The 26724-nt window shown below is 44.0% G+C and overlaps 1 protein-coding gene across 2 annotated transcripts in view; it reads right to left on the bottom strand.

Annotated features, from left to right (window-relative positions):
* Window positions 1–250: 250 nt before the first annotated feature.
* Window positions 251–26724, bottom strand: part of LOC147707049 (WD repeat and coiled-coil-containing protein-like) — an 86062-nt gene continuing 59588 nt past the window's right edge. For both annotated transcript variants that reach the window (XM_086926265.1, XM_086926266.1), the window contains exons 3-4: window positions 20882–21002; window positions 251–1692 (exon numbers count right to left, since the gene is read on the bottom strand). In XM_086926265.1, coding sequence (XP_086782391.1) covers window positions 1526–1692; window positions 20882–21002 — 288 coding nt within the window. In that variant the 3' untranslated portion in view covers window positions 251–1525. The remainder of the gene's footprint in view (window positions 1693–20881; window positions 21003–26724) is intronic.

Consider the following 26724-nt stretch of genomic DNA (forward strand, 5'->3'; position numbering starts at 1 on the left):
TTAAAAATCGTAAGCAACTAGCAAACACATATTGTAAAACAGAATTACAGATGAGTAGGTATAACAACAAACATGGTCACCCCCCAAGATTCTCTGAGTAACAGAAGAGATGCAAATAGGCATATTAACAAAACACTTAATAAGAAGTACTGGGTTGCACTGCAAAGAACCAGAGCCCATCCACTTTATCAAATCATGGTTCAATACTTGTAATATTGTAGTAAGTTAAAATAATTCACATTAAAGAGTGTACGCCCACAAATGCGCCTTTATTTGAAAGAGAGTGAACACATTTAAGATAAATTATTAACAATTTCTCGATATCTCCGTCCGCAGTCTTGAGATTTCCTGTTTTGCACAGTTTTCAAAATCTTCCTTCATAATTAAATTACAATATGATCAGAACAACTACATTGCAATGTAACAATACCTGTTCATTTCATACTGGTGCCATTAAGTTTGCTGTTTTAGAATTATAGCTCAAAATACATTTTTCTAGCAAATTCTCAAAAAATATAATGGTATAAAAACTTTCGTTAAATCAATACGCATATCTGGCTACAGAGATCTGCGGCAGGAGACGGATTGAGAAATCCCAACACTTTCACTTCCTGATTAACATAAATGCTACATTTTTGATCTTTTATTAAAAATAAGAGTTCTACTGTGCCATGGAGGGCTAGCAGCGTAATTCTTTCTATTATTTGAATTGTAATAGGTCATAATGCCTTTCCTCTCAACAGTCTCTTGGCAGTTACAAGTATGTGTTACCTATAGCACCACACAGCTGATTCGCAGCCGGCATTTAATAAACATTAGTCACTTACAGTCAGCTTAAACAAGGCTTTGACGTACATACCATCAGTATGAAAATAATGTTTACTGTACCATTTTCTGCATTCAGCCTTTGTCACAGTTGCGTAAAACTATCTTATTTCCCCACTTGTTTCCGGCCAATTCTAAATGACACAGTGAGAATGGATGTGTTTCATTGTAACCACAATCCATACTATCATTCAACTATTCAATGCAAAGGATCATCTATGTCACTTCACACTGCAAGAAACATTTTTGCCACAGTTTTTTCAAAATGTAAAATCCTTTCCAGCACTGATGACCAAGTAGTGATACAAATTTTCAGTTTTAAAAACAGAAAACAGCAGTAGATAAAACCAGTTTGACAATCTAAAAAGAACTAATGACTAACATTTTGATAGTCACCAAAAGATTTTTCATATACCCTGTAAGAAAGCCTACTGTAAAAACCAAAAGGTTTTTCACCAAAAATGTTTTTTTTTATACTCTGTTAGAAACCTTGAGTAAAACCGGAGGTTCAGTACTTAGTATTATTGCACACAGTACACAGAGCTCCAACATACTGTATTCTAAATACAATGAACATTTGCCTTATTGCAACACAAACACAAAATGAATCAGTCTGCAGCTCACGCTGGATGACTCTTCTAGTGAAAGCATGGCATTTTCAACACAGTGATAGCATGTTTTTTTTTTTAACATAGGTTACTTATGTCACAGGTTCCGAATAGATGCTGGTTTCAGAGTTCTTTTCCGAACTGTGAACTGTGATTTTAGAACGGATACTTGCATCACGTATTATAATCTCTTGGGCAGTTCTGAAAGTTAAAGGGACAAACCCCTCACTGTCAGTTGTGAGGACAATCCATGAAGAACCTACAAGACACAAAAACAGAAGTTAGAAAGCAAAAAAGGATCAATTTCAAAACGATCAAACTCACATGATAGTGACCATAAAACGACTCGTGGCATGACAACAGACAAAGGCAGTAGCCAGACTATCGGAATCATTCCATGTTTATTAAATTTACATACAATACATATCATTTTCATTTTAATATATATTTTATCTTGCGTCATAGTAGTTTGGGGAGAATAAGTTACTTACTTTCGGTAATGATATGTATGGTAAATACTCTATAAATCCACAGATTCCTCAACTTTAAATGTTCTTTAGGCCCCAACTCGGTCTCAAACTTTATCCCTCAGTAGTATTTGATTCCTCCACCGGTATGGTGACATAGACCCATATAAGGTATCATCTCCTACTTTGACGCCAGTTGAATTCTCTTTTTCCACGCTTTTGCAATATAGAGCAATGTACCACAAATCCAGCCTGAAACTAAATTCAACATACAAGCAAAATGGGACATCTTATCATTCACATACTAGACCTCAGTTTTAGAGGAAGAGGAATGAAGAATCTGTGGGAAGACAAAGTATCCACCAAAGAGAGCATTACCAAAAATAAGTAAGTTATTCTGACAAACACTTCTTCCAGCAGATTTCCTCTTCTTTGTATGGATCTGCTAGCAGTACCAATGTAAGATGGGGGTCTCAAAGAAGAGAAGAGAGCATTATACCAAGAAATCCTGATGAACTCAATTTGGCAAAACTCTCTTGACCTTTAGCTTGAAAGAACAATAATCTTTGGTGGATATATATAGGGAAGTTGAAGTTCCAGCACAACAAATCTTTGAAAAGCGAATCACTTTAGCCACAGCTAAACAGCTGACTTTTTTTCTAGTAAAATGAGCATTAATGCACTGAAGCGGGTCCTTCTTCGCTACAGCATGACGGATCTTGATTCAAAGCACAACACAGAGGGAAATGGTGCACTTTTAAATGGCTTCGTCTTTTTCCTCCTGCAAACCTACAAACAACTGGTTGTTAACATGCACAGCTCAGCCCTGTCCACATAAAAGCGTGGTGGCCTTCTAGGGTCTAGCCTATGAAATCTCTTCCTTGAAAGGAAACTTAGGAGGAAATAACATAGACAAAGTATTAGGCTGTGAGATAAGAGAAGGAGAACAATACATTGGGCAAACCAGTGCATGAATGCAATGGACCAAATTGTCAGAAAATGCACAAAATAGCTCTTAAGCCGCCAGTGCCTGAATAAAAAAAAGCAATGACTCAAAAATGTAAGTATTAAATCAATATCGCTTTAGAGCACCTCAAAAGGAGTCAGAGGAAAGGACTGATTTAATCATTTGAGACAAATGACACCAGAGTAGATCTATAAAATGTCATCTGTTCCAGTAGACATACGTGTAGGAGAGTAGGGTCTGCTTCCCATGTTTACCCCCACTTTTTGCTGTGATTCTCTTGTTTTTCGACTTTAGTATGGCTGTGGTCCTGCTAATCAGGCCCATAGCCTAGCTGTTCTCTCTCTAAATTGATACCATATACTTTAGGTACATACTAGATTGGTTACTGGGTCACCCTTGTGAGCCCCTGTATAGTGTACCCTAGGTACCCAGGGCATAGGTGCACCCTAGGCCTACCAGGGGCTGCAGCATGTATTGTGCCACCCCTGGTTAGCCTTCCAAACTGACACCACAGGTCTGTTCTTACAGCCTGGGTAAGGTGGTGTAATCACCCCTTACTTAGACATAGTAAGTAACACATAGTAACCTATAAGTCACTCCTATGGCAGGCTTTAACAATCCTGGAGCCAGAGTGCTTGGTTTTGTGTGAGAGGGGGCCCTAGCATGACCTGAGCCCCTCTGCAGCTTTCGGAACCATCTCCTTATAGCTGTTCTATGTTGTAGCCATACCATAAACTCTTAAGTGCATTATAATCGTCGCGGTTAATGCTAACTTTGGTTTGGCTTTATCAAAACATGTTGTGTAAGGTGTCAAACACTTTGGAATACTACCCCCTGCCAGTTCTGGCGGCGGGGGTAGCATTCCACCCTTCTAGAGGGAGAAGACATGTAGTTACTGTTAAACCCGGTTAAAGGTAAACAGAGCCCCAGCATCACAAAATGGATGCTGCTGCCACAGACACAAGTCTGCCCTCCTGCTGCTGGACAAAACTCCGACAGGGGAGGCCTGGACTATAGGTTTCCTGTCCAGGGAGGTGCTGGCACCTCCCCAGACAGGCTTTAGTGTATTGGTGCAGGGAGGGCTGCATTCAGTGAATGCTTTCCAGACTCTGCCTGGGGCACACAAGGTGCTCCATGCATTTCCCAGTTCAAACCAGTTGCTGGGGCACTCAGCCCCAGCTCTGGCACGAAAATGGACAAAGGGGAAGGGTTGTAACTACCCCCACTCTAGGTCCACCCATAGGAGGGACCTTAGAGTTAGTCCAACCCCTAAACTTACTAGAAGTATAGAACCCCAGTCCCTAGGACTTTAGATTACCCTAGACAAAACTCTGCAACATATACCCTGGACTTCTGACATTCCATTTCGACTGGAAGATGGAAGAAATCTCCCTTGTGGTCAAGGAGTGACCACCCCGTTCAAACAGGCACTAAAAGCATCTTTGCCGGTCTGCATTTTCGAGGCTCCCACCGGACCCTGAAGAATCTGCGATACAGGACACGGACTTCCAGACATCTCTGACCCCGACCTTCGCTCCCAGCAAAGCGGAGACCTGTGGCAGACACGAGAGACGTGGGACCGGAACTCCTGGACATCCTGCTACCTGCACCGACTTCCCCAGGTATCCTGAAGTTGTGCATTCGGGTGCTTGAAGCCCCAGCCCCGAGCACCTTTTGCACCGAAGCTCAGAGGCCCACACACCACGAGTGTCCGGGGGGCCCGCTTTGTGTATTTCAGCTCGACTCGTCTTCGCGGTTCCTAGTTCGTTGGCTAGTGAGCACCCAAGAAGGCCAATCCTTGATTTAACTTGCTTTCATGCTTGCTCCAGGCTTGTTCCAACTTCCCTGCAAAGGAGAAGTTCCTCAGACCTTGCTGGTCCACACAGTTGTCAATCTCGACATCCTGCGTGGAGTGCGTTTGCCAAGGCTTGTTGGGTCCAATCCAGATACCGACACCGCTGCCAACTAGATTCATCGTGGGACAGCTCGATTCCAGCTCCTGGTCGTCGTCGATGCCTCCTGGACCTCGTGGCTAAAGAGACAAACTTCACCTTTTCACCTGAAATCACCCGACATCTGGTGGCATCTTCCTATCGCCACCCTGGTCACTGGCTAGTGGCCCAGACTCGGTCTCCTCTGCTTTCAGGTTCTTCACATCTCCGATCCACCAGGACACTCTTCCCCTGGTCGCCTGCAGCACTTCTTCGCAGCTCTACATTGGAATCAACGACGAAACCCGACAAGAAAAGACACCTATGCACCCGGCTTCCCTGGGTGATATCACACAAGTACTCCCGTGCTCCCGTGGGTCTTGACTCTCGAAGTGTCCTAGTCTAAAAGGGCTCCATCGTAGTTCACCTAGAAGTGCCCTTAAATTGTAAATTTGTAACTTGTTTGTTTCCCATGGAAAGTCAATGGTAACCAACGGCTGTGTTTAGACACTGCACGCGTCTCCAGTGGGCCTCCTACAGCCTAACCTTTGGTTGTTCCTAGAAGTCCCAGCGATTCCACAGGCCTCAGGACTGCTTTATAACTCTCACGTGGTTCTTATACCACTATTTTAGTATATGGTTTGTGAGGCCCCTAGGGCAAAACGTATACTGTGCAACTTATCGTATGCTAATTAAGTTCCTTGTATTGTACTTTTACCTCTGACCTCAAAGAGTGCAGAGGGGTTGTGTTTAGAATAAATGCATATATATTTGATATATACCTTGTGTGGTGTGCTTTCATTTGGTACTCAAGAGATTATAAATGGTAAAACAACTTTCCTAACTCGTCTCCAAGTCTACCACTAGGATAGCTTTCTATAAGGTTGACTTTATAACCTACCATCAATAAGGGTCGATTGGACTGGTGCAAGGTGCCCACTAGAATAGTGGACATCATATACCAGGCCAACTTCTCACAATACGAACAAAGATAAAATGGCCTTACACAATCCTTATAACAAGGCCTTACTTAGACAGCAAAAGAAAAAATAATTACATCCAAATGTTCATCCTGTAGAGGGTCTATTCCCTCTGTGAAATGGCAAGCAACAAAACGAGTCTAGATCAAAATTTGAGTTCTGATGGAGATGCCCTTGCCACCCGTTGAATGACATCTGGGGTAAAACAAGTATTGGCAAACCCAAAATGTAATGCATATATTACCTATTGGCTTTCCCAATGCTTTTTACAGATGTGGTGTTGCAATGGGGTAAAGACAAAATAATAGAATAACGCGAGCATAGGAAAGCATGCATGAGTGTGTACGCGCCATGATGTTGCTGGTGGATGCGTCATTCTACAGGTGTGTCCGTGCATGATGATGATATATTCAAATGCATAGGCGCCTACACAATGACTCAGGAGCCATTTTACTAATTTTTGTATTTCATTCCAATATGGCAGACACCACTTTGAGCTATAAATAAAAACAATAGTTTTTACTTGTGAAAAACTGAGTTTTTGAAGAAAAAGGGTGGAGGAAGCAATGGACGGGGTAGGACTGAGTACTGAAAATGAGGGAGGATGCAGGAACACAGAGCATGCATGGGTAGTTATATGGTGAGAGCCACACAAGAGAGGGTGCAAGAAAACACATGCACTCTCATGGAGTGCTTCAAGAAAAAAAGAGAAAAAGCAAGTTTCTTTTACATGAGCATTGGAAGGATACTAGTCATCCCAACAAAAGGATGGTAATAAAGCTATGCTTTAGGGGTAGGACAAACACAAGAAGAAGTGTATGGAAAGCCATTGAATAAACAATCAAGAAAATGAGAGTGACAAAGCCAACCAATTGCAAGCAGTGGGTTGTCTCTAAGCCCACAGTACTTTTTTGCATGGTACACAATTACTCTTTCCTAAAAAGACACAGTTGCCTGCACATAAGACATAAACCCCCTCCTCCACGGTGTCTTGCAACTGGCACTGAAGGCTGGAGATTGCATGACCAAATAGGCCTGTCCTTAGGTTTAGTGGCACATTGCTGATTTTTGAAGCTCTGCACCGTTTTTTGTCACAATTCTGTCTGTTGAATAAAAAGAAATCAGGTGTCTAGTGACCAACATTAGATCTTCACCTGCTGAATAGGCAAGTATTTAAAATAACACAATATTGCGGGTCAGTAGTTCTGCAACACCTCATTGGCACATACAGCTATGTCCCACAGATACTATTATGTGTATGTACAGTTTGCTGTGTAAAGCTACAGGTCCACTAGCAAACAGACTAGACCCAAGGTATAACACATACATTCCTATGACCGGTCATAAGTGTCAAAATGGGCTATCACAATCTGGTTTGAATGCTGTGAAAAAGACATATGCAAAAGGAACAAATTATGGACGGAAGGCTAAATAATGCAAACATTCACCCCAGTCGCAAAAGTCTGCGTTTAATCCATTGTTCTTTTGCTCACCACCTCACCCCAGTTTGGACCCAGCCATTTGCAAATCAGTCTTGACCCTGTTCCTCATGGGAACAGTCCAGCCCGAACTGCCAAGCCAAGTCCTTCCTGGACTGAAAACAAGCATCCTGAGAACGGTTTCAGGGAGACCTGAGATCGGTTTCGGGGCATCACACCTCATCAACCAGGCTAGCTTGAATCCAGTAGGCACGGTGTGTTCGGGACCCACATCTGGACATACCCTTCCCACTTAAGAGCTACAAAAGCAAAAGGAACAAATGATAGATGGAATGCTGAAAATGCAAACATTCACCCCCAGTCACAAAGATCTGGGTTTAATCCATCGTTCTTTTGCTCACCACGCCACTCCAGTTTGGACCCAGTCATATTCAAATGAGTCTTGACCCTGCTCCTCATGGGAAAAGACGAGCCCGAACTGCCAAGCCAAGTCCTTCCTGGACTGAAAACAAGCGTCCTGGGACCAGTTTCAAGGCATCACCCCTCATCAGTGAGACTAGCTTGAATCCAGTGGGCGCAGTGAGCACAGGACCCATGTCTGGGCATACCATTCCCACTTAGAGCGACAACAGCAAAAGGAACAAATGATAGATGGAATGCTGAACAATGCAAACATTCACCCCCAGCTAACAACTCTACTCAATTGAATAGGAATGTTTTAATACTGCTGTCTGAAGTGAGTGTCAAGAGACATGCCTATATTGACAGCATGTGGTTATCAAGGAAGCTGCTTTAACTATGCTGAGTAACTTATGCAACAACCTCATCATATAAAAGGCCAATGCCAGCAAACTGGCCCTAAAATTAACTAGAATCAACATGAAGGAATACCTAGAAAAATGGTCTCAACAGTGCCAGGCCCCTAAGGAACTTGAATTAATTTTATCACACAAAGACCAATGGAGAGCATTCAACACAAACAAATGCACCACCAGAAAATTAGAAAAATCATGACACTCATTCAAGCAGGACCACAAGTGATTTCCATATGGCTGGGTTTAATCTGAGGGTAAAAGATCTATGGATTGAAAAACTACCATGAGCGATTGTCAGTAGTTAGACTGATTGCAAGCATTCCTCCCATGTCCTTTTTTGTGCGTTTGACATAACACCCTAAGTGGCCATGGGTATGCCCAGATGGGGGTCTCTCGCTCACTGTGCCATTTAAACCACCTTACTGAAGAGGCTCAATCAGGCTGAAACCAGTCTTGGGTTGCATCTGTTCTGGTTAAGAGATGATCTGGCTTGGAAGTGCAGGCTGGTCTGCTCCTATTAGAGAAGAACCACGACCTATTTGCATCTGGCTGGGTCTAACTGAGGTGGCATGGTGAACAAAAGAAAAATGGGTTGGAATGCTACCCTAGGCGACTGTCAGTGGTTGCAATAATTTCAAGCATTCCTCCTGTCACCTTTTGTGTGTGTGATGTAAAACCCTAGGTAGGTGCCAAGGGTATACGTAGATGTGGATGCCTTACTCCCCATGCCCCTGGAAATAAGCTACACCTGACTGAAGACGCCCAATCAGGCAGGAACCAATCTTGGGTTGCTTGTGTTCTAATTCAGAGCGAACCAGGCTTGGCAGATCAGGCTGGATGGTCCCTATTGGGGGAGGACTAAGACTTATTTACATATGGCTGGGTCTAAACTGTAGCGGCATGGTGAACAAAAGAATGATAAGTTGGAATGCTACCACAAGAGATTGCCAGTGGTTAGACTTATTGGAAACATCTTGCCAAACACCTTTTGTGAGTTTGATGTAAAGCACTAAGTGGCAATTGTATGCCCAGACGCGAATCCTTTGTTCAGAATGCAATTGGAAACAAGCTACACTTGACTGAAGAAGCCCAATCAGTATTGCCAGACTGTGCTATTTCCCACACAAATGGGCGATATTTTTCCCCATTTGTGCTGGAAATAAAAAATCCTGGTGGGTGGGTAATTTTTGACATTATCTGCACGTCTGTGTAAAATATTTGGAAAATACAGCAGCCCCTCCAGATGCTCTGTAATTTCAATGCAGGCTTCGAGTTTCTGTGCAGCCCACAATCTTAAACCAGTGCTGTCAATCATTCATAGCGCGAAAGCATTACCTACAACGTCCCGGCTTCATGCGGCTCGCCTGCCCCCACGGTGAATGGACAAATGTTAATAACAGGTTCAAGCCTGCCATATTTTAGGTAGAAGCCTACCCAGACAGTGCAGCTGTCTGGTTTGCTAAGGACATCTTGGGGACATTCGATAAGATTCCCCAGGAATGCATTCCACCAGTTGTTTACCACTGGCTTTGTGATTTGTATCTCACATTTGCTTGCTTTTTATTTGCTGGCTCTATTGGTTTTAGGCTGTCCAGATTGAGTTTTTCCCTTCCCTTGCCCAAACCCCATTTATTGTATTCGGCACTAGTGCTCGATTTCTGTAAACATGCCTTTAGATTTTGTTCTTATCTTGTCAAATTTGCTGTGCATTCAAAGACAGAGGTCAAATGTCAGACTCTCTCTTTCAGGGAGCTTGGTGCGGACTTTTCTTTCTCGGACTTTTAAGTGAGAGGATTTATGTGATAATCATGCTGGCTCCAGGGGAGTGCTTGTAAAACGTTATTTTTTTTTCTAGCACACAGCAAAATTGATATGTCTGTAAATGAACTGTGCAGATTTTCAGAATTAGAAAAGCCCAAAGGACGCACATCTGTGGGTAATTCTGAAGTGTGGTGGAAACAAATATTTTAAAATGATCAAAACAAACCAATACACTAGGTCAGTGGTTCCCAAACATTTGACGCCTGTGGACCCCCATTAAGTCACCACTGGAAGCCGGGGACCCCCAAGCAATTTGTAGGATTTAAATTTCAAACATTAATTTGGACAAAATAAACACACATGTGCACACATATTTACAAGCCCCTATCCCCAAGGGAATGTCACTTTTTGTGATGTTCCCATGGCGATAGGGGCTTTGCCTTATTTACAAGGCAGGGTCGAGGCACTTACCGTGGCTTAACGCTGCCTTGCATATAACGCCCCCTTTCATGCAATCTTAGCGTAAAAGCAGTGGGTGTTGCGGTGGGCGTTCCACTGCAACACCCATTGATTTTTACGCTGCCTCTTATTTACAAGGGCAGTGTAAATAGGCGACTGCACCAAAATTAAAACCAGGAAACACCTGGTCTTAATTTGGCGAAACGAGGAGAAATGCTTTATTTCTCCTCAATTTTGCTTTTTCCATTTGTGCTGCCTTATTCAGTACACATGGAGAAAGCAAAACGCCTTGGTTTGTTTATGTTCAGGAAGGCGACCCTTCCTGCACATAAACAATCTTTAAAAAAATTACATTTTGTAACTTCCATGTGTGCTGCATTAACCCCTTAAGTGCTGCTGACGGCCAACGGTCGTCAGCAGCGCTACCTCCCCAGTGCTGCGCACGACCATTGGACGTCCATTCAGCACTGGTTCCAATGGACAGCGCAGCACTGGGGAGAGATGTTTACACGCAGTTAAGGTGTTAAGCAAAACACATAGAAGTGACAAAACAGCATTACAAGATTGTTTATGTGCATGAAGGAGTACCTTCCTGTACATAAACTATTTTCTCCTGCACACAGATGCCCTTGCACTATGATGCAAGGGTGCCTGCTAAATGTAGCACCAGAGCAGGGGGAAATGCAGGGCTACACCATATTCTTGTAAATATGGTGCAGCCCTCAATTTCAGAAGTGGCGGAGCGTGTCAAGCCAAGGAGGCTAACAACAAGTTCCTCCACTTCTGTTGTAAATATCCCTCTTAATATTTTATATTGAAAGAATTTGCAAAAAATAAAATAATTTAATCGCAAGATTGGTGCTGCATCCCAGTGACTAAATTTTAAATGGCTGGTTTTATTTTGTGGTACCAGGCTCCTGCTCCTGCCAGGGCCAGACTGGAAATTAAAAGCAGCCATAGAAAAGGTTTTCAGACCAGTCCCCATACTTTGCATACAAAGTGCAGTGAGTGAGCCTGGTCACTACAGAGGGGGCTTTGTAAGGCTCTCCCCCAAAAGATTTTGTGAAACAATGGTGCAGCCTACAACACATTTATCATTACGTATTGAATTTTAGTAGCTTTTAAAGAATAGTATATGAAAACCTTACTATGCACCAGGGTACGACTATCTGGGAAGAAAAATAAGTTACTGACAAAAGCAGTAATCCACTGACCTATGCACATGAAATAAAAAAAATGTAAATGAATGGTACACATTCTTTGCAGTAGGCATATTAACCCTCTGGGCTACATTAGATAAGTTAAAGCTGCCACTGGACAAAACTCTCATCTCTCTCCTGCAGGTACATTAATCACTGGTGTTATCTTGACACTTTTATTGTTGCTCGAAAACTGCTAATGATACAGGAAACTTTGCAGTGCTTTTAAAACTGCTGCCTGCGGACCCCCTGGGAATGTGTCAAGGACCCCTGGGGGTCGGCGGACCACAGTTTGGGAAACACTGCACTAGGTGATTACATTTCTATACATTATCATTTATGCGCTATATATTTTTATCAGTGAAATTATATGTCTGTAGATGTAATGGTAATTTCAAATGAAGATATGTTGGATGTAACTGAAGTGTGCCACCACACCATGCTTATTCTACTCCATGTCACTCCACTCTACTCTACTCTGCACCACTCCACGCAACTGCACTGTATAATCTGCACCAATCCACTTTACACTGCACCACTGCACCCTAAGCCTCTCTACTCCACTCTGCACCACTCTACACCACACCACTGCACTCTTCATCACTGCACTTTAGGCCACTCCACTCTACGAACAACAACTTCACTCTACGTCACTTCACGCAGCCCTGCAATACTTTACTCTATGCCACTGCACTATGCCAACACATTCTACTCTGTACCACTCCACCCTATGCTAATCCACAGTACGGCACTCTAATCTACTCTGCACAACTGTACTCTACACCACTTTACGCCATTACTCTACACAACTGCACTCTAACCTGCACCATTCCACCCCACCTCACCTCACTCTAAACTGCAACCACTACACGCTACGTCACTTCAGTCTACTTTGAAACAATCTACTCAACGCCACTGCACTCTACTCTGCACCACTCTATGCCTCTACTCTGCACCACTTCATCCTTCACCACTGCACTCTTCACCACTGCAGTCGAGGCTACTTCAGTTTACTATCAGCAACTCCATTCTACGCCAGTCTGCAACACTCCACTATACGCCACCTCACTGAAACCTTCAACACTTCACTGTATGCCACTTCACTCTACTCTGACACAATCTGCACCTGTACCACTTTACTCTTCGCCACTGCACTCTTCACCACTCTAGTCAAGGCCACTCCAGTCTACTATAAGAAACCCCAATCTATGCAACACTCCACCATACGCCACCTCACTCTACTCTTCACCACTCCACTCTATGCCACTTCACTCCACTCCGTCGCAATATCCTCTAAGACACTGCACTCTACTCTGCACCACTTTAGTCTACGCCACTGCACCTATGACACTCTTCTCGGCATCACTGCATTCTCCGCCACTGAACTCTCTGCCACTATACTCTGCACACTGCAGCACTCCCTCTATGTCATGTCACTGCACTCTTTGCCACTCTCCTCTGCACCACTTTATGCCACTGCACTGGATGCCACTATACTTTGCACTCTACGCCACTGCCCTATATACCATTTACTGTACCCCACAGCACACTACTATGCACCACTCTAATCTACTCCACTGCATTATAGGCTGCTGAATTCCATGAAGCTGCGCTCTATGGCACTATACAGTGCAATACTCCATGCCAATGCACTGTACAACCATCCACTCTACAACCATCCACTCTACAACCATCCACTCTACACCACCAGCTGCATTTTAAGCCACTGAACTGTACGTCACTCTACTTGGCACTACTGCATTCTTTGAAACTGCACTCTATGCCACTGCACTGTACGTCACTCTACTCTGCATCACTCCAACTCTATGCAACTTCACTCTGCAGTACTTCACTCTACTCCACTACAATGTATACCACTGCGCTTTACAGCACTATACTTTGCAACACTGCACTCTACTTCACTGAACTCTACGCCACTGTACTCTGCACTACTACATTCTTCACCACTGCACTCTTCGCCACTCTACTCTGCATTACTCCACTCTACGCCCAGGCACGGCCCGTGCCGGGCGTTGTACTGGGGCGGTGACGTCAGGCAGGGGAGGGTCAGGGTCGGGGGATGTAAAATACGGGATAAGGACCATTACAGGTAAGTATCGGGAAAAAAACCCACAAATTTCGTTGCCCACTTTGCATCGCCAAATGTGATGCAGCGTGGACAACGAAATTCGTTTTTTTTTTTCCGATACTTGCCTCTAATGGCCCTTATCTCGTAATTTACATCCCTGACCCACCCCTGCCTGACGTCACCGCCCCAGTATAACGCCCGGCACGGGCCGTGCCTGTCTACGCCACTTCACTCTACAGCACTCCACTCTACGCCGTTTTACTGTATGTCACTGCACTCTATAGCACTATACATTTCTCTGTATCACTCACTCTACAACACACTCTGCTCTGCACCACTCTACACCACTGCACTTTATGTCAGTGCACTCTACTATGCAGCACTGTAATCACTGCAACTGCATTCTAGGATGCTGCATTGTAGACCGCTGAATTGTATGCTGCTGCACTCTACGCCACTTTACTCTGCATATTCTACGCCAATGCACTCTACACCAGTCCACTCCAAACTACTTCACTGTACCCCATGCTGCACGACTCCACTCTATACCATTCCAATAGTATGGCCTTCTCAGCAGCTTGCTACTGTAGAGTGCATAAGAGTCCCTATGTGCCGAGCAATTTTAGTAACAGTAATATAAGATTAATTAACTTGCTGGAGAGATTTGTTTTTTATGTCTAGTGAAAACAAACATGTAACGTAGTCCCCCTTATTGTGAAGCGCTCGCTCTTATGTCCTGGGACAAGGTTTGTGCTATGCAAAACTGCCATAAATGAAATGTGCATTCTACCGGTCACAGAAGCTCAAATCCCATCCTCCTAGAGTTAAGGAAAAGTGTTAACGTTTGATGTTGGATAAAGATACCTATCTAGTGGCCACATTGCACAGTGTAAAACTGGAAATCTGGGATCAATCCCAGCTTCCATGTTTGAACAAATTGTGTGATCTAGTCAAAATACTTATTTTTTTTCAACAAGTCTCCTTTTTAGGTCTCTGCCTATCGATGGCTGCGCTTGCGCAGTCTCGCTGGCGAGATTTTATGATTTCTAGAGTGGGGGCTTGAACCCGCCCCTCTTCTCCATTGGCTGGCTTCCTAAACGGAGGCCAGCCATTGGAGGAGAGGGGAAGCACTCCATTCAAGACCGGACTCTGGTGTGTTTTTGGTGTTCTTTCTCTCCCTGACGTCATCGGTACAAAGCACGCCCCTTATCACGCTGCCTGCACGCTCAAGTCAGCTCTCTGATTGGTGTTCCTTATTAACCAATCAGAGGGCCGACTGGCGCGTGCAGGCAGCGCGAGCAGACACATCGCTTCCTCTCCCCCCACCCCTCCCAGATGAGGCAGAGTGCAATAGATTTAATGTATGATACAACTGGCTCGGGAACTCGGGCTAACCACATTACATGAAACCCTACTTGGGTGGCACCTCCAACTCAACTCTTTGATGGTGCTTTAAGCTCTAAAAATGTAACCTGCCCTGGCGTTTTCCAGATCAAAAAGGAAAACAGTACACATCGCAATACAATACTGTAGAAGCATTCCCGTTTAAAAGAGGACTGTTTAATCTTCCCAAATCCAAGTACACAATTGCCGCTCATAGGTAGCGATGTATATTAGTATTTCTTCTCTTTAATTTTTTTATTTTTTTTAAAAGTCTGACCGCCCCACCCTCCTCTTCTTTGGGAGCGATACAATGTTTTGTGGTTTGCTAAAACTGATTATAGCGCAGCTGTTCCCGTTCTAAGACGGCCACCAGCTGCCTCGGGGCTCACGTTCATTTCGGCAAGCTGCGTCTGCTTCGCTTCCGGTCATTTGCCCTTCTGCCGTAGCTGTACATCATGTCCTCCGCTGTGACTCGCTTTGTGGCTCCTTTCCTGAAGGGAAGCAGAGTGGTCGTGCCTCAACGGGCTGTTATCTCCCCTCAAGCCCGCCAAGGGCAACGTGTCTGGTATGGTAAGTATGCTTCGCCTGACCCCCGACCTTCTGTGCTGCCAGCGACCAGCCACAACCGTGTGGTCTGGGCCTGCCACTTGAGCTTTACGGCCAGTCCCCAAAAGTAACAGAGGCAGTCCCCAATTGGCTCCTCAATTTGAGTGGAGAGGCGGGCGCATCCCCTTATTGCAGCCGCTCATTTCTCGTTGCTTCTATAGTGGTTTATGCACGTCAAACATTCTGCAGTCACATGTTTGTTCCATTGTATTGTATACCGTTGGCTTCGTAGGATCGCGTTTCGCAAGATAATTCAGTTCTATTGATTTTAATATTTTATGTACAGTAGTTAGCAGTTTCATAGCTGCCAAGGTTCTTAGGCCTAACAGATTGAGCTTTTGGAGACACTGGCTGGTAGGACATTGACTGACAAAGCCCCAGGAGTAAGGCTTCAGTTTCAGCACCATTCCCTTGAAGAATCACTTATCCACTTTTCTGTGTGTGTGTGTGTGGCTCTGTCTGTGTGTGTGGGGGGCTCCATCTGTGTGTGTGGGGCTCTGTTTGTGTGTGTGTGCGGGGCTCTGTCTGTGTGTGTGCGTGTGGGGCTCTGTCTGTGTGTGTGTGTGTGGGGCTCTGTCTGTGTGTGTGTGTGGGGGGGGGGGCTCTGTCTGTGTGTGTGTGTGGGGCTCTGTCTGTGTGTGTGTGTGTGTGGGGCTCTGTCTGTCTGTGTGTGTGTGTGGGGCTCTGTCTGTCTGTGTGTGTGTGGGGCTCTGTGTGTGTGGCTCTCTGTGTGTGTGGCTCTGTGTCCGCTAATACTCTCTAATGCTCACCTATTGCCATTGTAAATGACAATACAATTTATTTATTTAAAAAATAAAGCCATTTGCAATGCCAATAGCTCTAACTTTAACAAAGCCAAGGCCATTGCATTGTAAATGCTTGTTGTTTCTTATCATACATGATAGCCTTCAAACACAAGAGTGCAGGATGTGCACTGTACGAAAACCTTTTTGTGTTTGGTTTAATAGCCTATGATGTTGCACCATCTACACTAAGAATCTATGCTAAATATACGGTACACGTGATCCCTTGTCATCAGGGCAGCGTTTCTCAGTTCGTTTAAAAACAGTCACTTTTAATAAATACCACTCAATGCTGTGGTATAATTCAATGTTCTAAGGTGAAATGCTTCCGAATGTTAAACAAATAAACTTTTTTTGATTTGTCAAGACACCGTATCATATTCTAACATGATGTACATGCCAAATATTTTCATGTCTCAGCTTGAGCACTGGTTTTTAGAGCCAGGTTCAGGCGATCCTCTATTGTATTATATGGAGATCGCTCAGTGAGTTGACGCTTTTATCACAGAGATGCTTTTGTTATTTGAACATAATAGGTCACAATCCTTGATGAAGTATAAACCAGCATCAAGGAGTTGCGTGAAAACCTGGGTTTTGATTTCCAATCTTTCATTATTCCAAGGTTGTTATAAAAAAAAGTTGTTACTTTGGACAATAATAATGTTATTTGGTCATTAGCACACTCAGCCACTACGTGAAGTTTAAAATCCTGACTTTATGTTTCTTCAGACCAAGTGCTCTTAACATATAATGCCTACCTGTTTTGATTATATGCGACTCCTACTGCTTGTAGCCCTCATTATGCACACATGTAGTAGTTCTTTCATTTACAACACACATTTATAGCACCAGAGCCCTGTGTGTTCTTTAGAGAAGCTAAGGATGGGATTTGCATTAAGTCTGTACACCTTAATGACCCTCTGGCAGACATTGAGAGAAACTAGTGCTGCACTCAACCTCAGGACTCCCAAATGTCCACATCAAAAATGCCCACCCACAATCTGTACTTACCCAGACCTGAAAGCGACTTAGTTTACAATGTGTACTGCATTAAAGTAGTATGTTTTATTAAAATACTACTACAGAAACAAATGATCTGGTAAAGGAAAATACACGTAGGGACCGTAGCATGAAGTAAAACATGTAATAGGGACTGTTTTGCTGGAATGGATTACCTTGGGTTTTTTACAGCCTTCATTGAGAAATAATGTTTAGAGAATGCACATGAATACTTAAAACCCTGGGGGCGTGATAGGTGTAAAGTAGCTGCACAGCCTTATGAGATTGCTGTGGCCAGCAGTGGTATGAGAGTGGGACAGAGCTAATGATGTTGGAGAATAGGGATGGGTGGGGCAAGAGGAGTGATGACAGTATCAATAGAGCTAAGGGAGTGTTAGTGTGGAGATGTTGAGGGAGGATGTTGCCAAAAGGTATGGGAAAATGGGTCATTATCTTTTTGCCTCCAGCAGCCTTGCATTCATTTGGGCCCCAAACAAATCCCTCTGCTGCTTGTCAAGCTGGGAGCTTAGGTTTAGTGATCTCTGCAACACAAGGGTAATGGCAAAACTCTTTCATAACATTTAGTGCCAGAGTTAGTGATCATGGTGAAGGACTTTGGCATTGGAGAGCATGGAATTGGTCAGAGAAAGTGACTGTCTCTTTTCAGGCCTCTTCTGTACATTTTAACTGAAAGGGTGTGGATCTCTCGTCCTACAGCAGCAACCGTTGCATAGGTCAGACAGCACACTTCTCCTTCTATTCTTTTAAGTTTTCACACTGTTGCTTCACATTTACGTACACGTTCTGCACAAAAACTGCTTTTTGAATGGGCTGCCTCAAGGTTTATTTTTACTGTTGTCCCATGCTATCATTGTAAAATTGTTTTCTTTGCTTGAATGTCTTCAGGCAAGTAGACAGAATGCAAGCCATGCCAAACAAGTTGGTCTGGTTTCATAATAGGTGAATCATTGTGTGGTGTTAATTCTGCATGATCCATTCAATATTCATATTTGGAGCAAAATTGCTGAAATAGCATTGACGCTCCCATTCTTAGAATAAAGGTGGATTATAATCTGCTTTTTTAAAGTTCATTCATGAATGCCATGTACTTTGTTCGAGTGGTTCGAGTCTGTGGTTACAGAAGTACAAGTTGGATGGTCATAGTGGGGACTGGTGATGAAAATGAGTAGGTATTAAAAGAATTTGGGTATGATTGCGGAAATGTACAAGTGCTCAAATAACCTCCTCACACTATGCGTGTATTGAACAGAACTGAGAATTATTCTTAAATGTTTTCTGAAGGCTATTTCTGCATAGTTGAGAGTTGCATCTTGGGTTTGGTTTTTGGGCTGATACTGGTCTGCATTGGACTAAATTTGGGTTTATACTTGGGCAGCTTTTGGCTTAGGACAGATCTCTAAATCTGGCAGCAATGGACCCATTCAGGCCTAACCCAGTCGTGGGTTGCTTGTGTTCTTGTTCAGAGAGGACCTGGCTTGTTAGTTCAGGCTGGGCCTGAAGCAGGACCAACACTGATTTCATATGGCCGGGTCTAATCTGAGGCAGCGTGGTGATGAAAAGAAAGATAGGTTGGAATGCTATCGCAAGCAATTGCCAGTGGTTAGACTTATTGCAAGAATTGGTCCCATCTCCTTTTGTGTGTTTGAATCCTCCCATTTGCCATGGGAAGACAACCCGTTTTAAATCCAACCAACATCTTAGCTATAATGTGGATTTTCAAAGAAATAAAAGGAAGTTTCTATTAAATAAACAACATCGGGTATGTGCGGTATATAAACAAATAAATTGACTTTGACCTCTTTGTTTGGCTAATATATTTAACTACCCTCATTTGGTAATGGAACTTTCAATAAATAGTTTTATTACACTGGTTTGGGCCAATGGTATTAAAATTACCACTTTTCATTTTAAATATGGGGAACTGTGTTGATGCAACATTAACTCTTTATTCTCTTTAGCGCCTTTGCCCCTTCTGAAACTAAACGATAACCTTTGTCTGGAAAGATTCTTATACTGTCAAATGGGGTTAGCATTAAGATGGGTTTATTTTCTCAAATCAGCTCTATTGAACATAGAGTACTAATTTAGCTCTGTGTGTTGCTCTTTAGTGCACAACTGGTGAAAGGGGGTCATTTCCCTGAATTGTTTGCCTTGGGAAACTTCAATGCAAATCCTGGCTACTCCACTTAACCTACATAGTTAGATTCTAAGTAAATCACTTCACTTTACCCCACCCCACCCCATTTTCCCTGGCTCTCAAATTTACTTGAAACAATTCAACTCAGCGAATAGTACACACAAATCTCACTTACACATGGTTTAATAGAATACAGTGTTGCTCTAAACAGAACAACGATATAAGCCACAAGAACAATGCACATGACAAAATGAATTAGCTCTTTGCACACGCATGGCTATGCCCGGGCATTGAGGGGGGCAACATTCTTGAACCTTTCTAAGATTATTTTTAGAAATTGTTAACTTCAATATAATCCAGCACAGTAAAATGATCTAATGTAGTAAATTAAATAACAGCAAATGTTATAGGAATAAACTTGTCTTACAGGACATCCATTGCATGATTTTCTTAACGATTATTTTGATGGCTCCGAATGCTTTGATACTTGAGTCAACCCAGATGCTTGGCTAGGTTCTCACTAATAATTCCCTGGATTGTTCACTTCTACGTCTCAATACCCTCGTCATCCATATGGTTATCTCTAAACAGTGCTGAATTTGATTATCTCTATCCTAGCCAACAGAAAACGATGCGTTAAGATGGACATGCCCATTTCCAACCTCATTCCCGTTCTACTTGTTCTTGGAAAATTCAATTTATACATGGAACGCTTACAGATCCAGCTGATCCAACAACACACTGATCCACCAACACTTCACCAAAGCGCTGCTGGCAGTTAACATCCTTTGTCTAAGGCACATTCTGGACATCATTCATCCCTGGATATCTGTAGTCTATGTCCTGCCCATCTCTGAGTTAAAGAGTCAATTCAGTATCAATGAGTTGCTGAACGACATGCAGCTTGCTAGTTTTACCATCATAGGACCACTAACCAGTGACAAATCCCTATGCTCCTATATAAACAAATGCCACCCCTTCACAAAGCACTTCATAAGGAGTGACAGATAGTTTTTGCACCCTATCTTGATCGTGGAAGTCTTTCCCTCTCCCACATCAATGAGTTGCATAGTCTGTGGAGACCTGGCTCTTTGGCTGACTCTAGCTGCACCCCCTCCCCGGCGCCTTGAGACCCTCATGGGAGAGTAGCGCGCTTCACAATTCCCCGATTGATTGATTGTGGAAGGACTACTAGGGCACGAAACACATCCCACTTAAAGCCACGTTTTGCTGTTAGTTCCCCCTTTGCATATGTATTGTGTTTGCATCTGTACCCCTCATGCCTTGGCATATGTGGCTCCATCTCATCTTTCCCTACAGTACAGGTCCATGTAAATAATTACCCCCAACAAATAAATAAGTAAAAAGTACAGCAAAATAACAAATGCTTACCATGCTGCATTTCAACAAGCGACAAGTTGAAAACACCTTGCACTACACTCAGTTGCAGTTTCCCGTCACATAGAAGAAACAATTTCTTTTCATTAACTCCATCCCCGGCTGAAAGTGGTTTCTTAAATGAAAAGAAAAGTAACATTGTTAGAGACATAAGAAAAACATTTGCTTTATAGGGGATATTTATTATTGTACAGATTTTTCTACTCTTATAGAAGTTCATGTTTAACTGCCATGGAATAAAAGAAAATTATAGCTATTGCATCAAAGAATTTTCAATTTTATTGAGGACTCTTAGGCAAGGATTATGCTTCGACTACTTTACTGTACAAAACACAGCAGCCAATGAAAATACAACAATCTTTCAGTATAACAAAAACTTAAATTCCTATGAGCACACTAATGACATCACCATATCATGTACCAATCAAGTCCCAATGAGACCTTTAAGATCTGTTGCCTCCATTGTCCTTCCTCTTTCTTTGCGAAAGATCAAACAGAAATGTACCAGAACTTTTCTTAACCAAACTTAAAAAAGAAAAACATCCTGGCAACGTCCATCCTATGAAAACCTTCCATCACTTAAAGGTGGCCCCTCTTGCGGAGGAAAAGAAACTTCGTGGCCTTTAACTTCATCCAGACCTTCATTCGGAATGGCAGCATTTAAAATCTTGATAAAGAAAGATAAAGAAAGGTGAGTGTAGGAGAGTAGGGTCTGCTTCCTATGGTCACCCCCACTTTTTGCTGTGATTCTCTGGTTTTTCGACTTTAGTGTGACTGTGGGCCTGCTAATCAGACCCACAGCCCAGCTGTTCTCTCTCTAAATTGATACCATGTACTTTAGGTACATACCTGATTGGGTATTGGGTCACCTTTGTGAGCCCCTGTATACTGTACCATAGGTACCCAGGGCATAGGTGCATCCAAGGCCTACCAGGGGCTGCAGCATGTATTATGCCACCCCTGGCTGGCCATCCAAACTGACACCACAGGCTGATCACTCAGCTTGGGTAAGGTGGTGTAATCACACCTTACTTAGATATAGTATGTCTATATCTACCTTATATATAGACACATAGTAACCTATAAGTCACTCCTATGGCAGGCCTTAACAATCCTCGAGGCAGAGTGCTGGGTTTAATGTGAGAGGGTGCCCTAGCATGAGCTGAGCCCCTCTGCAGCTTTCGGAACCTTCTCCTTTTAGTGGTTCTATGATATAGCCATACCATATACCCTTAAGTGCATTATAATCCTCGCGGTTAATGCTAACTTTGGTTTGACTTTATCAAAACATGTTGTGTAAGGTGCCAAACACTTTGGAATACTACCCCTCACCAGTTCTGGCGGCGGGGTAGCATTCCACCCTTCTAGCGGGAAAAGACATGTAGTTACTGCTTTTCCCGGTTAAAGTTAAACAAAGCCTCAGCATCACAAAATGGATGCTGCTGCCACAGACACGAGCCTGACCTCCTCCTGCTGGGGGAAACTCCGGCAAGGGAAGCCTGGACAATAGGTTTCCTGCTGAGGGAGGTGCTAGCACCTCCCCAGACAGCCTGTAGTGTATTGGGCAGGGTGGGTTGAATGGAAAGATGCTTTTCCAGACACTGCCTGGGGCACACAAGGTACTCCATGCATAGCCCAGTTCAAACCAGTTGCTGGGGCACTCCAGCCCCGCTCAGGCGCGAAACTGGACAAAGGGAAAGGGGTGTAACCACCTCCTTCCCAGGTCCACCCATAGGAGGGACCTAGCAGTTAATCCAGCCCCTAAAATCAGTATAAAGATAGGAGCTGTGTCTAGAGACTTTGGATTATCCTGGACTGAAACTCTGAAATGAAACTCTGGGACCTTCGACATTCTATACCGACTAGAAGACTGAAGACATCTCCCTTGTGGTCAAGGAGTGACCACCCTGTGCAAACAGGCAGCACCAGTAACTTGCTGGATTGCTTTGTAGACGCTCCTGCCGGAACCCGAAGACTCTGCGACTCAGGAACTGTACTTCCAGACTTCTCCGACTCCGATCCACATCCACAGCAAAGCTGAGACCCGTGGCGGACACGAGAGACGTGGGACCAGACACCCAGGACTTCCTGCATTTTGCTAACTGCTCGACTCCAGAGGTACCCTTGCAGTTGTGCATTGGGCTACGAGAAGCCCCAGACCAGAGCGCCATTTGCACCAAAGCTCAGCCCTCCACGAGTGCCGTGTGGGGCCTGCTTCTGCATTTCAGCTCGACGCGTCTTCCCGGTTGCTAGCCCGCTGGCTAGTTAGCCCTCGGAAGACTTCTTTTTGAATTTACACCACTGGCCTGGTTGCTCCAAGCTTGCTTAAGCTTCCCTGCAAAGGAGAAGCTCCCCAGACCTTGCTGGTCTGACTCAAAGCCAATCTTCACTTCCTGCGCAGGTTGCGATTGCCAAGGCTTGTTGGGTCCAATCCGGATACCAATACCGCAGTCAACTAGATCCTTCGTGGGACAGCTCGAATCCAGCTCCTGGTCAGCGTCAACGCCTCCTGGTCCTCGTGGCTGCAGAGACAAGCTTCACCTCTTCACCTGAAATCTCCACAACCGCCTGGATCCTTCCTGGTCACTGGCTAGTGACCCAGACTCTGTCCCCTCTGCTTTCAGGTTCTTCAGTTTCTCTATCCACCCTTGGATCCACCCAGACACTTTTCCTCTGGTCGCCTGCAGCACTTCTTCGCAGATCTCCACAGGAAACATCGACGAAACCCGACACCAAAAGACACCTATGCATCCGGCTTCCCTGGGTGAGGTAACTCAAGTACTCCGGTGCTCCCGTGGGTATTGACTATCCAAGTGTCCTAGGCTAAAGTGGTTTTGTCGTAGTCCATCCGGAAGTGCCCTAAATCTTTAACTTTGTAACTTTTACGTTCTCCATTCTAAGTCAATGGTAACTCGCGACTGTCTTTAGACATTGCACGTGTCTCCCGTGGGGCTCCTACTTCCTAACCTTTGGTTGTCTAGTGTAGCCCTAGCGATTCCCTAGGCTCTAGGTCTATTCCCTATTTCTGAAGTGGTTCTTATACGTATATGGTTTGTGAGGCCCCTAGGGCAAAACTGTATTTGTGCAACTTATCGTATGCTATTTAAGTAACTTGTGAGGTACTTCGATCTCTGACCTCATAAAGAAGTCAGAGGGGTTGTGTTAGAAATAAATACATATATATTTGATATATACCTTGTGTCTTGTCCTTTCATTTGGTATTCAAGGGATTATAATTGGTAAAACAAACAGCTTCACATGCTCTTTGGAGTTTAGCCTAAGACTGCTGGTCCATGTTTCCACTAGGATAGCTTGTCTATAAGGTTGACTTTACAACCACCATCAATAAGGGTCGTTTAGACTGGTGCAAGGTGCCCATTAGAATAGTGGAAATCATATGCCAGGCTAACTTCTCACAGTGAGCATTATCTTACAAGAACAATAATTTGAATTAATAGATTGCAAAAGACTGCAAACAACAAGGCTTCAAGTAAGATACATGCGGTGTGGTAATCCTCGCCTCGTGTCCTTAATTGCATTGAAATTCTTTGAAGTGATAGCTACAATTTTTGTAATCTTTGTAAGAACCAGGAGCTTTGGATTATGCTTGTTCAAAGCTGACCCAGAAGAGTTGCAACGTCAAGAATCGGTTTGAGGTAGAATACTCTAAATGTAGACTCAGTAGACGATTCAGGAATCTTCCAAACGGCTCCCAGGGAATAGAATTTTTAAGCCCCCCTAACAGACTGAGCACCAAAAAGGGGGGTGGTTATTCCAGCCTCTGATAACAACCATTTAATCCACCTCATCAAGGTGACTGATCTCACAGGGCTGAAAGGTTTCTTAAGTGGCAATAATAACCTGACTGTTGGAGGATTGGCACAACTCTTTGGTGCAATATTCATAGGCCTTTGAGCAGCGCACTACGCATAGCTTATGGTTAACTGGAAATGCTCGGTAACTCATGCATCCTGAATATGTCTTGGTACAATGGGAAATGTGGAATATTACACCAGAAGGTGAAAATAGTCTACCTGTTAGATCTAGGGCACGAATATCCAAAACACGTTAGCATGAAATGAGACACACAAGCATTGTGAGTTTCGTAGACAACTGTTTTCTAGACAAGTTCTCATTAGCCGTCCACCCTCTTGGGAATCGGAGGACAACATCCACGTCCCACAGAACTGAATACTTCAGTTTAGGAGGTTGAATGAGTTTGTCACCCCACAACAACTTATAGACTAAGGTATGTTGACCTACCGGACATCCTTCCACAGGATGATGACCCGATGAAATAGCAGATCGAAAATTATTATTAGATCTATAGGAAAAACACTGATCTGCCAATTGGGATCAAAAAATGATAATTGAATACAAATCTGTGACCATCGGTTCCACACTCAAATTTGCCACACTCCATTTGCCGCACCAACAAACGCATTGCGCTTCCTAGCTGAAGCATATCATTTGGGAGTGCTGGGATCCCATGACTGCTCAAGATGAAAAGGAGAGCATTCCTAAAAGGCCCTACATTTTCCAACATCCACCGAAACCCTCCAAGCCGTCAACGTCAGTTGGCCTGCCAGAATAAGAGGGTGTGGGAAACCAATGGGATCGGCGAGAAGGTCACTGAAGGTTGGAATCCAAATCGAAGTGTGACACAACATTTCAAATAACAAGGGTTGAGCTTTCCAAAGGGGGGTTATGAGAGTCAGTTCTACCATTTGGTGTCTCACTTGCGACATGACTCTCGGAATTGTAATGAATGGGGGAAAGGAGTAGTGGAGATTCCCTTGCCAAGACTGCAGGAAGGCATCCAAACTCACCGCCAGGAGATCGGGTCGCAACTGAACAAGATTACGAGTTGTGAGTTCAGACGTGAGGCAAAGCGGTCCACTACACATGGTCCCCAGATTTGATTGAGAAAGACTTTGGGGTGTAACCTCCAGTCGCTCGATTCTCTGAGGAAACAGGAGTTCCAGTTCACCGCCAATTTTTTTGTTCCCGGAATTCCGCTATCACAGAGATCTCATTCTGGAGACAAAAATGCCAGAAATCTTTGGCAATTTCCACTAAGGTATGTGATCTGGTCTGTCCCAATTTGTTGGTGTATTGAATCACGAGACATTGTCCATCCGCAGTAGAACACAACATTGGGATTTGTGTGGAGACAGTGTCTTGATTGCAAACGATCCCGCTAGCAACTCCAGGCAATTGGTATGAAGTTGAAGTTCCGACAGAGACCAACGCCCCCCCATAGACTGCTGACCGCATCTTGCTCCCCAGTCCCAATGGCTGTCGTCCGATTCCATAATCACAACCGAACACTGTGCAGAGCCTACATGTGGTCCAGCCATCAAGATGTCTCCAGTTTGGCTTCCTACGAGAGAGATATGATAAGCCCTTCTGAAGATGAAGGGATCTTCAGACGTTGAAGGGCGCGATAATGAATGGCAAGACTGTGCCTTATCAAGAGTGGAGAAGGTGAACACAAGCTTTCCCAGGTACTTCCCAAAACAGTCTCCAAGGAGTTGTCCATTAGCTAGTGGACCCACTTCTGAAGGGGCTAATTCTGCCAACTTCGGGTCCTTGCCCAGGAGTATTGAGTGGCGACGCTTAGAAGAAGTTGTGCAATTTGCATTCCCTGCAAGCACACAGTACGCTGGGCCCAGTCCATAAGCACATCGGGCCAATAGGAGCATCAGTCTCTTTCGATTGAACCGCAATCTCCAATATCTTGGAGAGTGGGCCGGAAAGATCTAATGACTTGTCCTGACAGCCACAGTCTATACCTGTCTTAGAGTCTTTTTGATCTCTGGGGTATCTGCAACTTT

This window comes from Lissotriton vulgaris, chromosome 6 (assembly GCF_964263255.1).
Source record: "Lissotriton vulgaris chromosome 6, aLisVul1.2, whole genome shotgun sequence".
NCBI lineage: Eukaryota > Metazoa > Chordata > Amphibia > Caudata > Salamandridae > Lissotriton > Lissotriton vulgaris.